The 18,205-nt window shown below is 41.2% G+C and overlaps 1 protein-coding gene across 1 annotated transcript in view; it reads right to left on the minus strand.

Moving 5' to 3' along the window:
* Positions 1-18,205, minus strand: part of LOC128649527 (anillin) — a 474,010-nt gene that overhangs the window by 80,768 nt on the left and 375,037 nt on the right. Inside the window, exon 17 of the mRNA XM_053702862.1 lies at positions 15,810-15,858. Coding sequence (XP_053558837.1) covers positions 15,810-15,858 — 49 coding nt within the window. The remainder of the gene's footprint in view (positions 1-15,809; positions 15,859-18,205) is intronic.

Consider the following 18,205-nt stretch of genomic DNA (forward strand, 5'->3'; position numbering starts at 1 on the left):
GCAATACATGCAAGAGGTTGCAATATAAAACCTTGTTGAACAAACATTTTCTTAAGGTAACCTTCTAATTTTTTATCCATTGGATCAGAAAAAGCACAGCTATCCTCCACCGGGATAGTGGTACGCTTAGCCAGCGTCGAAACCGCTCCCTCCACCTTAGGGATCGTCTGCCATAAGTCCCGTGTGGTGGCGTCTATTGGAAACATTTTTCTAAATACAGGAGGGTGGGGGGGAAAGGGCACACCGGGCCTATCCCACTCCTTAGTAATTATCTCTGTAAGCCTCTTAGGTATAGGAAATACGTCAGTACTCGCCGGTACCGCATAGTATCTATCCAGCCTACATAATTTCTCTGGAATTGCAACAGTGTTACAATCATTCAGAGCCGCCAATACCTCCCCTAACAGTACGCGGAGGTTTTCAAGCTTAAACTTAAAATTAGAAATGTCTGAATCCACTCTAATGGGATCAGAACCGTCACCTGCAGATTGAAGCTCTCCGTCCTCATGTTCTGCATACTGTGACGCAGTATCTGACATGGCCCTATTATTATCAGCGCACTCTGTTCTCATCCCAGAGTGATCACGCTTCCCTCTAAGTTCTGGTAATTTAGACAAAACTTCAGTCATAACATTAGCCATGTCCTGCAATGTGATTTGTAATGGCCGCCCTGAAGTACTCGGCGTTACCATATCACGCACCTCCCGAGCGGGAGATGCAGGTACTGACACGTGAGGGGAGTTAGTCGGCATAACTTTCCTCTCGTTGTCTGGTGAAAGCTGTTCAATTTGTACAGATTGACTTTTATTTAAAGTAGCATCAATACAATTAGTACATAAATTTCTATTGGGCTCCACTTTGGCTTTAGCACAAATAGCACAGAGATATTCCTCTGAGTCAGACATGTTTAACACACTAGCAAATAACCAGCAAACTTGGAAATACTTTTCAATTCACTTTTATATATAGTATGAAAAAAACGCACTGTGCCTTTAAGAAGCACAGAAAGATATGACAGTTAAGTACAATAAAACAGATAATTTAATGAAAACAAACTTTTTTCTCAGTAAAAATACAATTTTAGCAAAGGATTGCTCCCATTAGTAATGGATAACTAGCCCTTTAATAGCAGAAAAAAAGTACAGAATGTAACGTTTTTTATCACAGTCAAGCACAATCTCACAGGTCTGCTGTGAGTGATTACCTCCCTCAAAATAACTTTTGAAGACCCCTGAGCTCTGTAGAGACGAACCGGATCATGCAGGGAAGAAGAACAGACTTGTGACTGAATTTTTGATGCGTAGTAAAAGCGCCAAATTCAGCCCCTCCCCCTCACACACAACAGTGAGGGAGATCAGTAAACTGTCATAAATCAAACAAAATGCCCGCCAAGTGGATAAAACTAATGCCCAAATAAGTTTTCACCCAGTACCTCAGAAATATAAACGATTTCACATGCCAGCAAAAAACGTTTAACATCAATAAATGTATTTGTCATAAAAAGCCTGCTGCAAGCCGTTTTTACTGCAAAATAGGCTAAAGCTTTATGTAAACAGTATTATTTCAGTGAAATGCTATTCCCCAGAATACTGAAGTGAAAATATACATACATGACAGTATGATACCAGTTGCTACTACTGCATTTAAGGCTGAACTTACTTTATATAGGTATTTGCAGTATTTTCTAGTCAATTCCATTCTCAGAAAATAATATGCTGCTACATACCTCTTTGCAGGTGAACCTGCCCGCTGTCCCCTGATCTGAAGTTTACCTCAATCCTCAGATGGCCGAGAACAGCAACATGATCTTAACTACTCCGGTTAAAATCATACAGAAAAACTCAGGTAGACTCTTCTTCAAATTCTCCCTGAGAAGGAACAACACACTCCGGTGCTGTTTTAAAAAAAAATTTTGATTGAAGTTATAAAAACTAAGTAAAATCACCACAGTCCTCTCACACATCCTATCTATTAGTTGGGTGCAAGAGAATGACTGGGTGTGACGTAGAGGGGAGGAGCTATATAGCAGCTCTGCTGGGTGATCCTCTTGCACTTCCTGTTGGGGAGGAGTTAATATCCCAGAAGTAATGATGACCCGTGGACTGATCACACTACAGGAGAAAAAGTCAAATTTTAAGGTAAGAAAAAAATTGATTGATTCATATGCATTATCCCAAATATGAAACTGACTGTCTGAAATAAGGAACGTTGAACATCCTGAGTCAAGGCAAATAAATGTTTGAATACATATATTTAGAACTTTATATAAAAGTGCCCAACCATAGCTTAGAGTGTCACAGAAAATAAGACTTACTTACCCCAGGACACTCATCTACATGTAGTAGAAAGCCAAACCAGTACTGAAAAGAGAATCAGTAGAGGTAATGGTATATAAATAAGAGTATATCGTCGATCTGAAAAGGGAGGTAAGAGATGAATCTCTACGACCGATAACAGAGAACCTATGAAATAGACCCCGTAGAAGGAGATCATTGAATTCAAATAGGCAATACTCTCCTCACATCCCTCTGACATTCACTGCCCGCTGAGAGGAAAACCGGGCTCCAACCTGCTGCGGAGCGCATATCAACGTAGAATCTAGCACAAACTTCACCACCTCCATAGGAGGCAAAGTTTGTAAAAACTGATTTGTGGGTGTGGTGAGGGGTGTATTTATAGGCATTTTGAGGTTTGGGAAACTTTGCCCCTCCTGGTAGGAATGTATATCCCATACGTCACTAGCTCATGGACTCTTGCTAATTACATGAAAGAAAATTATATTATACTAGTATTGTTTTGTATCCCATTCTATACAAAGTCCAGGAGGCTGTTACTTGTTACTACTTATATATGGTAGCGCAAGTCAGATAATAGTACCTAAGTGGTTCTAACATGACACTAAGTATTTATCTGGTGGTTTACCCAGCACATACTATTAATGAATAATGGTTTAAATTGGAAAAAAAAAGAAAGAAAAAAAAAAGAGGCTATGACATAAAATAAACTAGTCCCCGTATCAATCTGTAAGAGAAAATACTCTCTCAAAAAAGGGTATTTGGTTAGTTCTGGAAAAAGAATTTTCAAGGAATAATAGAATACTCAAATTTAAAGTTGTCAATGTAGGTAATGTGGTGCAAAAAATTAAGAGAACAAGGTCATTAAATGTGGTGTCTCTTAATAGAATCTTGCTAAAGGATCACAATGGACACTATTACAAATAATTACAATATTAAAAAAACAGAATTTATGTTTACCTGATAAATTTCTTTCTCCTACGGTGTATCCGGTCCACGGCTTCACCCTTACTTGTGGGATATTCTCAATCCCTACAGGAAGTGGCAAAGAGAGCACACAGCAGAGCTGTCCATATAGCTCCCCTCAGGCTCCGCCCCCCCCAGTCATTCAACCGACGGTTAGGAGAAAAAGGAGAACCATAGGGTGCAGTGGTGACTGCAGTTTACAAAAAATAAATTTAAACCTGACCAAAATGCCAGGGGGGGCCGTGGACCGGATACACCGTAGGAGAAAGAAATTTATCAGGTAAACATAAATTCTGTTTTCTCCTACATTGGTGTATCCGGTCCACGGCTTCATCCTTACTTGTGGGAACCAATACCAAAGCTTTAGGACACGGATGAAGGGAGGGAACAAGTCAGGTAACCTAAACGGAAAGCACCACTGCTTGCAAAACCTCTCCCCCAAAAATAGCCTCCGAAGAAGCAAAAGTATCGAATTTGTAAAATTTGGCAAACGTATGCAGTGAAGACCAAGTCGCTGCCTTACAAATCTGTTCAACAGAAGCCTCATTCTTGAAAGCCCATGTGGAAGCCACAGCTCTAGTAGAGTGAGCTGTAATTCGTTCAGGAGGCTGCCTTCCAGCAGTCTCATAAGCCAACCGGATGATGCTTTTCAGCCACATCAAGATTGTGTAACAGACATTCCTTGTTAGAAACTGGATTAGGACACAGAGAAGGAACAACTATTTCCTGGTTGATATTCTTATTGGAAACCACTTTTGGAAGAAAACCAGGTTTGGTACGTAAAACGACCTTATCTGTATGAAACACAAGATAGGGTGAATTACACTGCAAAGCAGACAATTCAGAAACTCTTCTAGCAGAAGAAATAGTAACTAAAAACAAAACTTTCCAAGATAGTAACTTAATATCTATGGAATGTAGAGGTTCAAACGGAACCCCTTGAAGAACTGAAAGAACTAAATTTAGACTCCATGGAAGAGCCACAGGTCTGTAGACAGGCTTGATTCTGACTAAAGCCTGTACAAACGCCTGAATATCTGGCATGGCTGCCAGACGCTTGTGTAACAAAACAGACAGCAGATATCTGTCCCTTTAAAGAACTAGCTGACAGACCATTCTCCAATCCTTCTTGGAGAAAAGATAGTATCCTTGGAATCCTAATCTTACTCCATGAGTAACCCTTGGATTCGCACCAGCAAAGATATTTCCGCCATATCTTATGGTAAATTTTCCTGGTGACAGGCTTTCTAGCCTGGATCAGAGTATCTATAACTGATTCCGAAAACCCACGCTTAGCTAGAATCAAGCGTTCAATCTCCAAGCAGTCAGTTGCAGAGAAACTAGGTTTGGATGTTCGAATGGACCTTGAATTAGAAGGTCCTGCCTCAAAGGCAGCTTCCATGGTGGAACCGATGACATTCACCAGGTCTGCATACCAAGTCCTGCGTGGCCACGCAGGAGCTATCAGAATTACTGAAGCCTTCTCCTGTTGCCGGGGGAGAAGGGGAAACGGTGGAAAGACATAAGCTAGATTGAACGACCAAGGCGCTACTAAGGCATCTACCAATGTCGCCTTGGGATCCCTGGACCTGGACCCGTAACGTGTAACTTTGGAGTTCTTACGTGACGCCATCAGATCCAGATCTGGAATGCCCCATAGCTGGGTCAGCTGAGCAAAAACCTCCGGGTGGAGTTCCCACTCCCCCGGATGGAAAGTCTGACGACTCAGATAATCCGCTTCCCAGTTGTCCACTCCTGGGATGTAAATTGCTGATAGATGGCAGGAGTGAGCCTCTGCCCATTTGATGATCTTGGATACCTCCCTCATCGCCAGGGAACTCTTTGTTCCCCCCTGATGATTGATGTACGCTACAGTCGTCATGTTGTCCGACTGAAATCTGATGAATTTGGCCTCCGCTAGTTGAGGCCATGCCTGGAGCGCATTGAATATCGCTCTCAATTCCAGAATGTTTATCGGGAGAAGAGATTCTTCCCGAGACCATAGACCCTGAGCCTTCAGGGACTTCCAGAGTGCGCCCCAGCCTAAGAAGCTGGCGTCGGTCGTGACAATGATCCACTCCGGTCTTCGGAAACTCATTCCCTGAGACAACCACCAGAGGAGTGAGTCTCTGGTTTGCTGGTCCATCTGAATCTGGGGAGACAAATCTGCATAATCCCCATTCCATTGTTTGAGCATGCACAGTTGCAATGGTCTTAAATGAATTCGAGCAAAAGGAACCACGTCCATTGCCGCAACCATTAGTCCTATTACCTCCATGCACTGAGCTATGGAGGGTTGAGGAAAGGATTGAAGAACTCGACAATTGTTCAAAAGTTTTAATTTCCTGACCTCTGTCAGAAAGATTTTCCTTTCTACCGAGTCTATTATTGTTCCCAGGAAGGGAACCCTTGTGAACGGGGACAGAACTTTTTTCTATGTTCACCTTCCACCCGTGAGACCTTAGAAAGGCTAGAACAATGTCCGTATGAGCCCTTGCTTTGTGAAAGGACGACGCCTGTATTAAAATGTCGTCTAGGTAAGGTGCTACTGCAATGCCCCTTGGCCTTAGCACCGCTAGAAGGGACCCTAGCACCTTTGTGAAAATTCTGGGAGCAGTGGCCAATTCGAAGGGAAGAGCCACGAACTGGTAATGCTTGTCCAGAAAGGCGAACCTCAGAAACTGATGGTGATCTTTGTGGATAGGAATATGCAGGTACGCATCCTTTAAGTCCACGGTAGTCATATATTGACCCTCCTGGATCATTGGTAAAATTGTCCGAATGGTTTCCATTTTGAATGATGGAACTCTGAGGAATTTGTTTAGGATCTTTAAATCCAGAATTGGCCTGAAAGTTCCTTCCTTTTTGGGAACTACAAACAGGTTTGAGTAAAATCCCAGTCCTTGTTCTGCTGTTGGAACTGGGTTTATCACTCCCATTTTTAAAAGGTCTTCTACGCAATGTAAGAATGCCTGTCTCTTTATCTGGTCTAAAGAGAAGCGAGACATGTGGAACCTTCCCCTTGGAGGAAGGTCCTTGAATTCTAGAAGATACCCCTGAGAGACAATTTCTAGTGCTCAGGGGTCCGGAACATCTCTTGCCCAGGCCTGAGCAAAGAGAGAAAATCTGCCCCCTACTAGATCCGGTCCCGGATCGGGGGCTACCCCTTCATGCTGTCTTGGTAGCAGCAGCAGGCTTTTTGGCCTGTTTACCCTTGTTCCAGCCTTGCAATGGTTTCCATGCTGGTTTGGGCTGGGGTGCGTTACCCTCTTGCCTAGTGGCTGCAGAGGTAGAAGCCGGTCCGTTCCTGAAATTGCGAAAGGAACAAAAATTAGACTTATTTTTAGCTTTGAAAGGTCTATCCTGTGGAAGGGCATGGCCCTTTCCCCCAGTGATATCTGAAATAATTTCTTTCAACTCTGGCCCGAATAGGGTCTTACCCTTGAAAGGAATATTAAGCAATTTTGTTTTGGACGACACATCCGCCGACCACGATTTTAGCCAAAGCGCCCTACGCGCCACTATTGCGAAACCAGAATTTTTCGCCGCTAATTTAGCTAACGGAAAAGCGGCATCTGTACTGAAAGAATTAGCCAACTTCAGGGCGTGAATTCTATCCATGACTTCATCAAAAGAAGTCTCCTTCTGGAGCGAGTTTTCTAATTCCTCAAACCAAAAAGCAGCTGCAGTGGTTACAGGAATAATGCAAGAAATTGGTTGTACAAAAACCTTGTTGAACAAAAATTTTCTTAAGTAAACCTTCTAATTTTTTATCCATAGGATCTTTGAAAGCGCAACTGTCTTCTATTGGTATAGTTGTGCGCTTAGCTAGCGTTGAAACTGCCCCCTCTACCTTAGGGACCGTCTGCCACGCGTCCCTTCTGGGGTCAACAATGGGGAACATTTTCTTAAATATAGGAGGGGGAACAAAAGGTACACCTGGCTTCTCCCACTCCTTATTCACTATATCTGCCACCCTCTTAGGTATCGGAAACGCATCAGTGTGTACTGGGACCTCTAAGAATTTATCCATTTTACACAATTTTTCTGGGACCACCAAAGGGTCACAATCATCAAGAGTAGCTAGGACCTCCTTAAGTAGAGCGCGGAGGTGTTCAAGCTTAAATTTAAATGCTATGGTATCAGGCTCTGCCTGCTGAGAAACTTTTCCTGTGTCAGAAATTTCTCCCTCAGACAGGCCCTCCCTCACTGCCAAGTCAGATTGATGTGAGGGCACTACAGATAAATTATCCTCTGCATCTGCTTGCTCATTTTCTGTATTTAAAACTGAGCAATCACGCTTCCTAGGAAAAGCTGCAGTTTGGATAAAAATGTTGCGAGAGAATTATCCATTACTGCTGCTAACTGTTGCATAGTAATAGCAATTGGCGCGCAAGATGTACTGGGCATCGCTTGCGCGGGCATAGCTGGTGTTGACACAGAAGGAGAGGATAGTGAGCTATCCTCACTACATTCAGCTAAAGAATCATCTTGGGCTATATCTTTAAGCGTGATTGTACAGTCCTTAAGCTGTTTGGACGCTATGGCACACTTCACACATAAATTTAATGGGGGAACAACCTTGGCCTTTGAACATACAGAACATAGGTTATCTGAAGGGTCAGACATGTTTGACAGACTTAAACAGATCTTTTCTTTCATGTAATTAACAAGAGTCCATGAGCTAGTGACGTATGGGATATACATTCCTACCAGGAGGGGCAAAGTTTCCCAAACCTTAAAATGCCTATAAATACACCCCTCACCACACCCACAAATCAGTTTTACAAACTTTGCCTCCAAGGGAGGTGGTGAAGTAAGTTTGTGCTAGATTCTACGTTGATATGCGCTCCGCAGCAAGTTGGAGCCCGGTTTTCCTCTCAGCGTGCAGTGAATGTCAGAGGGATGTGAAGAGAGTATTGCCTATTGAATGCAGTGATCTCCTTCTACGGGATCTATTTCATAAGGTTCTCTGTTATCGGTCGTAGAGATTCATCTCTTACCTCCCTTTTCAGATCGACGATATACTCTTATATTTACCATTTCCTCTACTGATTCTCGTTTCAGTACTGGTTTGGCTTTCTACAAACATGTAGATGAGTGTCCTGGGGTAAGTAAGTCTTATTTTCTGTGACACTCTAAGCTATGGTTGGGCTCTTTATTTATAAAGTTCTAAATATATGTATTCAAACATTTATTTGCCTTGACTCAGAATGTTCAACTTTCCTTATTTCCAGACAGTCAGTTTCATATTTGGGATTATGCTTTAAATTATCATATTTTTTCTTACCTCAAAAATTTGACTTTTTTCCCTGTGGGCTGTTAGGCTCGCGGGGGCTGAAAATGCTTCATTTTATTGCGTCATTCTTGGCGCGGACTTTTTTGGCGCAAAAATTCTTTTCCGTTTCCGGCGTCATACGTGTCGCCGGAAGTTGCGTCATTTTTGACGTTATTTTGCGCCAAAGATGTCGGCGTTCCGGATGTGGCGTCATTTTTGGCGCCAAAAGCATTTAGGCGCCAAATAATGTGGGCGTCTTATTTGGCGCCAAAAAATATGGGCGTCGCTTTTGTCTCCACATTATTTCAGTCTCATTTTTCATTTGCTTCTGGTTGCTAGAAGCTTGATGTTTGGCATTTTTTTTCCTGAAACTGTCTTATAAGGAATTTGATCTATTTTGCTTTATATGTTGTTTTTTCTCTTACATATTGCAAGATGTCTCACGTTGCATCTGAGCCAGAAGATACTACAGGAAAACCACTGCCTGCTGGATCTACCAAAGCTAAGTGTATCTGCTGTAAACTTTTGGTAGCTATTCCTCCAGCTGTTGTTTGTAATAATTGTCATGACAAACTTGTTAAAGCAGATAATATTTCCTTTAGTGATGTACCATTGCCTGTTGCAGTTCCCTCAACATCTAAGGTGCAGAATGTTCCTGATAACATAAGAGATTTTGTTTCTGAATCCATAAAGAAGGCTTTGTCTGTTATTTCTCCTTCTAGTAAACGTAAAAAGTCTTTTAAATCTTCTCTCTCTACAGATGAATTTTTAAATGAACACCATCATTCTGATTCTTTGGACTCTTCTGGTTCAGAGGATTCTATCTCAGAGATTGATGCTGATAAATCTTCATATTTATTTAAGATGGAATTTATTCGCTCTTTACTTAAAGAAGTACTAATTGCTTTAGAAATAGAGGATTCTAGTCCTCTTGATACTAATTCTATACGTTTGGATAAGGTTTTTAAAGCTCCTGCGGTTATTCCAGAAGTCTTTCCTGTTCCTAATGCTATTTCTGCAGTAATTTCTAAGGAATGGGATAAATTGGGTAATTCATTTACTCCTTCTAAACATTTTAAGCAATTATATCCTGTTCCGCCTGACAGGTTAGAATTTTGGGACAAAATCCCTAAAGTTGATGGGGCTATTTCTACCCTTGCTAAACGTACTACCATTCCTACGTCAGATGGTACCTCGTTTAAGGATCCTTTAGATAGAAAAATTGAATCTTTTCTAAGAAAAGCTTATCTATGTTCAGGTAATCTTCTTAGACCTGCTATATCATTGGCTGATGTTGCTGCAGCTTCAACTTTTTGGTTGGAAACTCTAGCGCAACAAGTAACAAATCGTGATTCTCATGATATTATTATTCTTCTCCAGCATGCTAATAATTTCATCTGTGATGCCATTTTTGATATTATTAGAGTTGATGTTAGGTTTATGTCTCTGGCTATCTTAGCCAGAAGAGCTTTATGGCTTTAGACCTGGAATGCTGATATGGCTTCTAAATCAACTCTACTTTCCATTTCTTTCCAGGGAAACAAATTATTTGGTTCTCAGTTGGATTCTATTATTTCAACTGTTACTGGTGGGAAAGGAACTTTTTTACCACAGGATAAAAAGTCTAAAGGTAAAAACAGGGCTAACAATCGTTTTCGTTCCTTTCGTTTCAACAAAGAACAAAAGCCTGATCCTTCGTCCTCAGGAGCAGTTTCAGTTTGGAAACCATCTCCAGTCTGGAATAAATCCAAGCCTGCTAGAAAGGCAAAGCCTGCTTCTAAGTTCACATGAAGGTACGGCCCTCATTCCAGTTCAGCTGGTAGGGGGCAGGTTACGTTTTTTCAAAGAAATTTGGATCAATTCTGTTCACAATCTTTGGATTCAGAACATTGTTTCAGAAGGGTACAGAATTGGTTTCAAGATGAGACCTCCTGCAAAGAGATTTTTTCTTTCCCATGTCCCAGTAAATCCAGTGAAAGCTCAAGCATTTCTGAATTGTGTTTCAGATCTAGAGTTGGCTGGAGTAATTATGCCAGTTCCAGTTCCGGAACAGGGGATGGGGTTTTATTCAAATCTCTTCATTGTACCAAAGAAGGAGAATTCCTTCAGACCAGTTCTGGATCTAAAATTATTGAATCGTTATGTAAGGATACCAACGTTCAAGATGGTAACTGTAAGGACTATATTGCCTTTTGTTCAGCAAGGGAATTATATGTCCACAATAGATTTACAGGATGCATATCTGCATATTCCGATTCATCCAGATCATTATCAGTTCCTGAGATTCTCTTTTCTAGACAAGCATTACCAATTTGTGGCTCTACCGTTTGGCCTTGCTACAGCTCCAAGAATTTTCACAAAGATTCTCGGTGCCCTTCTGTCTGTAATCAGAGAACAGGGTATTGTGGTATTTCCTTATTTGGACGATATCTTGGTACTTGCTCAGTCTTTACATTTAGCAGAGTCTCATACGAATCGACTTGTGTTGTTTCTTCAAGATCATGGTTGGAGGATCAATTTACCAAAAAGTTCTTTGATTCCTCAAACAAGGGTAACCTTTCTGGGTTTCCAGATAGATTCAGTGTCCATGACTCTGTCTTTAACAGACAAGAGACGTCTAAAATTGATTACAGCCTGTCGAAACCTTCAGTCTCAATCATTCCCTTCGGTAGCCTTATGCATGGAAATTCTAGGTCTTATGACTGCTGCATCGGACGCGATCCCCTTTGCTCGTTTTCACATGCGACCTCTTCAGCTCTGTATGCTGAACCAATGGTGCAGGGATTACACGAAGATATATCAATTAATATCTTTAAAACCGATTGTTCGGCACTCTCTATCGTGGTGGACAGATCACCTTCGTTTAATTCAGGGGGCTTCTTTTGTTCTTCCGACCTGGACTGTAATTTCAACAGATGCAAGTCTCACAGGTTGGGGAGCTGTGTGGGGATCTCTGACGGCACAAGGAGTTTGGGAATCTCAGGAGGTGAGATTACTGATCAATATCTTGGAACTCCGTGCAGTTTTCAGAGCTCTTCAGTTTTGGCCTCTTCTGAAGAGAGAATCGTTCATTTGTTTTCAGACAGACAATGTCACAACTGTGGCATACATCAATCATCAAGGAGGGACTCACAGTCCTCTGGCTATGAAAGTAGTATCTCGAATTTTGGTTTGGGCAGAATCCAGCTCCTGTCTAATCTCTGCGGTTCATATCCCAGGTGTAGACAATTGGGAAGCGGATTATCTCAGTCGCCAAACGTTGCATCCGGGCGAATGGTCTCTTCACCCAGAGGTATTTCTTCAGATTGTTCAAATGTGGGGGCTCCCAGAGATAGATCTGATGGCCTCTCATCTAAACAAGAAACTTCCCAGGTATCTGTCCAGATCCCGGGATCCTCAGGCGGAGGCAGTGGATGCATTATCACTTCCTTGGAAGTATCATCCTGCCTATATCTTTCCGCCTCTAGTTCTTCTTCCAAGAGTAATCTCCAAGATTCTGAGGGAATGCTCGTTTGTTCTGCTAATAGCTCCGGCATGGCCTCACAGGTTTTGGTATGCGGATCTTGTCCGGATGGCATCTTGCCAACCATGGACTCTTCCGTTAAGACCAGACCTTCTGTCACAAGGTCCTTTTTTCCATCCGGATCTGAAATCCTTAAATTTAAAGGTATGGAGATTGAACGCTTGATTCTTGGTCATAGAGGTTTCTCTGACTCCGTGATTAATACTATGTTACAGGCTCGTAAATCTGTATCTCGAGAGATATATTATAGAGTCTGGAAGACTTATATTTCTTGGTGTCTTTCTCATCATTTTTCTTGGCATTCTTTTAGAATACCGAGAATTTTACAGTTTCTTCAGGATGGTTTAGATAAGGGTTTGTCCGCAAGTTCTTTGAAAGGACAAATCTCCGCTCTTTCTGTTCTTTTTCACAGAAAGATTGCTATTCTTCCTGATATTCATTGTTTTGTACAAGCTTTGGTTCGTATAAAACCTGTCATTAAGTCAATTTCTCCTCCTTGGAGTTTGAATTTGGTTCTGGGAGCTCTTCAAGCTCCTCCGTTTGAACCTATGCATTCATTGGACATTAAATTACTTTCTTGGAAAGTTTTGTTCCTTTTGGCCATCTCTTCTGCTAGAAGAGTTTCTGAATTATCTGCTCTTTCGTGTGAGTCTCCTTTTCTGATTTTTCATCAGGATAAGGCGGTGTTGCGAACTTCTTTTGAATTTTTACCTAAAGTTGTGAATTCCAACAACATTAGTAGAGAAATTGTGGTTCCTTCATTATGTCCTAATCCTAAGAATTCTAAGGAGAAATCATTGCATTCTTTGGATGTTGTTAGAGCTTTGAAATATTATGTTGAAGCTACGAAATCTTTCCGTAAGACTTCTAGTCTATTTGTTATCTTTTCCGGTTCTAGGAAAGGCCAGAAAGCTTCTGCCATTTCTTTGGCATCTTGGTTGAAATCTTTAATTCATCTTGCCTATGTTGAGTCGGGTAAAATTCCGCCTCAGAGAATTACAGCTCATTCTACTAGGTCAGTATCTACTTCCTGGGCGTTTAGGAATGAAGCTTCGGTTGACCAGATCTGCAAAGCAGCAACTTGGTCCTCTTTGCATACTTTTACTAAATTCTACCATTTTGATGTGTTTTCTTCTTCTGAAGCAGTTTTTGGTAGAAAAGTTCTTCAGGCAGCGGTTTCAGTTTGAATCTTCTGCTTATGTTTTTTGTTAAACTTTATTTTGGGTGTGGATTATTTTCAGCAGGAATTGGCTGTCTTTATTTTATCCCTCCCTCTCTAGTGACTCTTGTGTGGAAAGATCCACATCTTGGGTAGTCATTATCCCATACGTCACTAGCTCATGGACTCTTGTTAATTACATGAAAGAAAACATAATTTATGTAAGAACTTACCTGATAAATTCATTTCTTTCATATTAACAAGAGTCCATGAGGCCCACCCTTTTTTGTGGTGGTTATGATTTTTTTGTATAAAGCACAATTATTCCAATTCCTTATTTTATATGCTTCGCACTTTTTTTCTTATCACCCCACTTCTTGGCTATTCGTTAAACTGATTTGTGGGTGTGGTGAGGGGTGTATTTATAGGCATTTTAAGGTTTGGGAAACTTTGCCCCTCCTGGTAGGAATGTATATCCCATACGTCACTAGCTCATGGACTCTTGTTAATATGAAAGAAATGAATTTATCAGGTAAGTTCTTACATAAATTATGTTTTTTGACAAAAACGTTACTGTGTCTTTATATAATAAAAGTGCACACTTTATTACTAAAACATCAAAAAACCATCAAATAAACATCCGATTTTAATGAAATTTTCACCACAGTGTCTTAATGCTTTGAAATGATTGCACACAAATTTTCAGACCAATTAACCCCTTAATGCCCAAACCGGAGCTAATAACAGCAATTAACCTGTTAAAAACACTACAGTACTATGCCACAGCTTCCACTGTGGCCTTTACCTTCCTTAGGGATTATTTTAGTAGGAAATGAGCCTCTCTGGAGTCTTTTCTGATGCCTCTGGACTCCCCACGTGAAGCTGCATGAACTGCCTAAGCAAAACAACTGTGCAATTGAGGCCTGAAAATGAGGCCTCCTCCCTCTTCATTCCAGAGTAGAGGGGCCTTTCTGACTAGAATAGGCGTCCAAATAAGTGCCAGGCGCAAAATAAAACCCCAAAAGTGTTTTAAAGTCTGAAAAAACACCTTATTTATAGTGAAAACATGCTAAAAAGCAATCGATTTAGCCCACAATAGTGTCAACCAGCATAGAGCCCTTAATATAAGCCATAATTTTATACAGAGTCTAAGAAAAATGGCTTACCTATCCCAGAGGGGATTGCTGACAGTCTTCTAGCATTACTAGGTCTTGTTAGAAAAATGACTGATCATACCTGAAGCAGTTAAGCCTGCAAACTGTTCCCCCGAACTGAAGTTCTCTGGTTTCAACAGTCCTGCGTGGGAACAGCAATGGATTTTAGTTACTGGTGCTAAAATCATATTCCTCTCGGCAGAAATCTTCATCACTTTCTGCTGCAGAGTAAATAGTACAAGCCGGCACTATTTTAAAATAACAAACTCTTGATAGAAGAATAAAAAACTACAACTAAACACCACATACTCTTTACCACCCCCGTGGAGATGCTACTAGTTAGAGCGGCAAAGAGAATGACTGGGGGGGCGGAGCCTCAGGGGAGCTATATGGACAGCTCTGCTGTGTGCTCTCTTTGCCACTTCCTGTAGGGATTGAGAATATCCCACAAGTAAGGATGAAGCCGTGGACCGGATACACCAATGTAGGAGAAACATATATTACTAAACATAATGGTAATTGGAACCATAATTATTTCATGTAATTTTATAAAGTATTACTCCCTTAAAGGGACACTGTACCCAAAAAATTTCTTTCGTGATTCAGATTGAGCATGAAATTTTAAGCAACTTTCTAATTTACTCCTATTATCAAATTTTCTTCATTCTCTTGGTATCTTTATTTGAAATGCAAGAATGTAAGTTTAGATGCTGGCCCATTTTTGGTGAACAACCTGGGTTGTCCTTGCTGATTGGTGGATAAATTCATCCACCAATAAAAAAGTTCTGTCCAGAGTACTGAAACCAAAAAAAAAGCTTAGATGCCTTCTTTTTCAAATAATGATAGCAAGAGAACGAAGAAAATTTGATAATAGGAGTAAATAAGAAAGTTGCTTAAAATTGCATGCTCTTTCTGAATTACAAAAGAAAAAAATTGTGTTCAGTGTCCCTTTAATGATTTTCCAAATACATTTTTTGAAAATAAAGAAGAACTACAACTGTGCATTACTTATGCAGTGACTGAAGTGTGTTTATACCATTGCATTGGATAAAATAATTTGTGAAGTAGTTTTAATAGTGTTCATTTATAGCCTTTACTTTGTGGCTATTCTACTCCTGCAGATATATATTCTAAGTATTAGTCAGATCTTCATATCTACATGCTTAGTTACAGGTAATAAGTACAATAGGGAATGGGTGGTTTCCTTGGTAAACCCACATTTACATCCATAACGGAATCACATAAATAAAACAGGGGTTCAAACTGTTGAGAATTGTCTACTGTGTAACAATACCAAGTCCAGCTAACCAGAGAGTCTTGAATGCAATGGCTTTTGTGTATCGTGTCTTACATCTATAAAACATTTATATTCCTTATAATTGGAGAAAACATAACATTACCAAGCACGCTATTTCAAGATAAAACAAATACTCACCAGACTGTAAACCTCAATTTCAATCTTGAAGTCAGAGCTGACATCTTTTCTGTGAAATGCAAAAGCAGATAAAAGGTTACTTAACAAAACTGTCATATAGAGATACAGATATATATATTCCATATCATACATACAGGCATACCTCAGATATTGCGGGTTCGGTTCCAGACCACCGCAATAAAACGAAGTGAGTATTTTATTTTTCATTCCATGTGCATATAAAACATATATTTACATTACAGTGTTGTCTACTAAGTCTAAAAAAACAGAATTTATGATTACCTGATAAATTACTTTCTCTTGCGGTGTATCCAGTCCACGGATTCATCCTTTACTTGTGGGATATTCTCATTCCCTACAGGAAGTGGCAGAGAGCACACAGCAGATAGTCCATATAGCTCCCCCTCATTCGACCAAAGGTTAGGAAGAAAAAGGAGAAACCATAGGGTGCAGTGGTGACTGTAGTTTAAACAAAAAAATTTTTTCCTTTACTTGTGGGATACCAAAACCAAAGCTTTAGGACACGGATGAAGGGAGGGAGCAAGACAGGTACCTTAAACGGAAGGCACCACTGCTTGCAAAACCTTTCTCCCAAAAATAGCCTCCGAAGAAGCAAAAGTATCAAATTTGTAAAATTTGGCAAAAGTATGCAGTGAAGACCAAGTCGCTGCCTTACAAATCTGTTCAACAGAAGCCTCATTTTTGAAAGCCCATGTGGAAGCCACTGCTCTGGTAGAATGAGCAGTAATTCTTTCAGGAGGCTGCTGGCCAGCAGTCTCATAGGCCAAACGGATGATGCTTTTCAGCCAAAAGGAAAGAGGTAGCAGTCGCTTTCTGACCTCTCCTCTTACCAGAATAGATAACAAACAAGGAAGATGTTTGTCTGAAATCCTTAGCTGCTTGTAAATAGAACTTTAAAGCACATCAAGATTGTGTAATAGACGTTCCTTCTTCGAAGATGGATTAGGACACAGAGAAGGAACAACTATTTCCTGGTTAATATTCTTGTTAGAAACAACTTTAGGAAGAAAACCAGGCTTGGTACGCAAAACTACCTTATCTGCGTGGAACACCAGGTAAGGTGAATCACACTGTAAGGCAGATAATTCTGAAACTCTTTGAGCAGAAGAGATAGCTATCAAAAACAAAACTTTCCAAGATAACAACTTAATGTCTATGGAATGTAAAGGTTCAAACGGAACCCCTTGAAGATCTGAAAGAACTAGATTCAAACTCCATGGCGGAGCCACAGGTTTATAGACAGGCTTGATTCTGACTAAAGCCTGAGCAAACGCTTGAACGTCTGGTACCTCTGCCAGACGCTTGTGTAACAGAGCGGATATTTGTCCTTTTAAGGAACTAGCTGACAAACCTTTCTCCAATCCTTCTTGGAGAAAGGACAATATCCTGGGAATCCTAATCTTACTCCATGAGTAACCCTTGGATTCACACCAACAAAGATATTTCCGCCATATCTTATGGTAGATTTTCCTGGTGACAGGCTTTCTAGCCTGAATCAGAGTATCTATAACTGACTCAGAGAACCCATGCTTTGATAGAATTAAGCGTTCAATCTCCAAGCAGTCAGACGTAGAGAAACTAAATTTGGATGCTTGAACGGACCCTGTATCAGAAGATCCTGCCTCATTGGCAATGTCCATGGTGGGACAGATGACATGTCCACTAGGTCTGCATACCAAGTCCTGCGTGGCCATGCAGGCTCTATCAGAATCACCGAAGCCTTCTCCTGCTTGATTCTGGCAACCAGACGCGGGAGGAGAGGAAACGGTGGAAAAAAATAAGCCAGATTGAAGGACCAAGGCGCTGCTAGAGCATCTATCAATACCGCCTTGGGATCCTGGGATCTGGACCCGTAGAGAGGAAGTTTGGTGTTCTGACGGGACGCCATCAGATCCAATTCCGGAGTGCCCCAAAGCTGAGTCAGCTGGGCAAATGCCTCCGGTGGAGTTCCCACTCCCCCGGGTGAAAAGTCTGACGACTTAGAAAATCCGCCTCCCAGTTGTCTACTCCTGGGATGTGAATTGCTGAGAGATGGCAGGAGTGATCCTCCGCCCACCTGATTATTTTGGTTACTTACGTCATTGCTAGGGAACTCTTTGTTCCCCCCTGATGAATGACGTAAGCTACAGTCGTGATGTTGTCCGACTGAAATCTGATGAATTTGGCCGCAGCTAGTTGAGGCCATGTCTGAAGAGCGTTGAATATCACCCTCAGTTCCAGAATGTTTATCAGGAGAAGAGCTTCTTCCCGAGACCATAAGCCCTGAGCTTTCAGGGAGTCCCAGACCGCACCCCAGCCTAACAGACTGGCGTCTGTCGTTACAATGATCCACTCTGGCCTGCAGAAACATATTCCCTGAGACAGGTAATCCTGAG

This window comes from Bombina bombina, chromosome 1, assembly GCF_027579735.1.
Source record: "Bombina bombina isolate aBomBom1 chromosome 1, aBomBom1.pri, whole genome shotgun sequence".
Taxonomy (NCBI): Eukaryota; Metazoa; Chordata; class Amphibia; order Anura; family Bombinatoridae; genus Bombina; species Bombina bombina.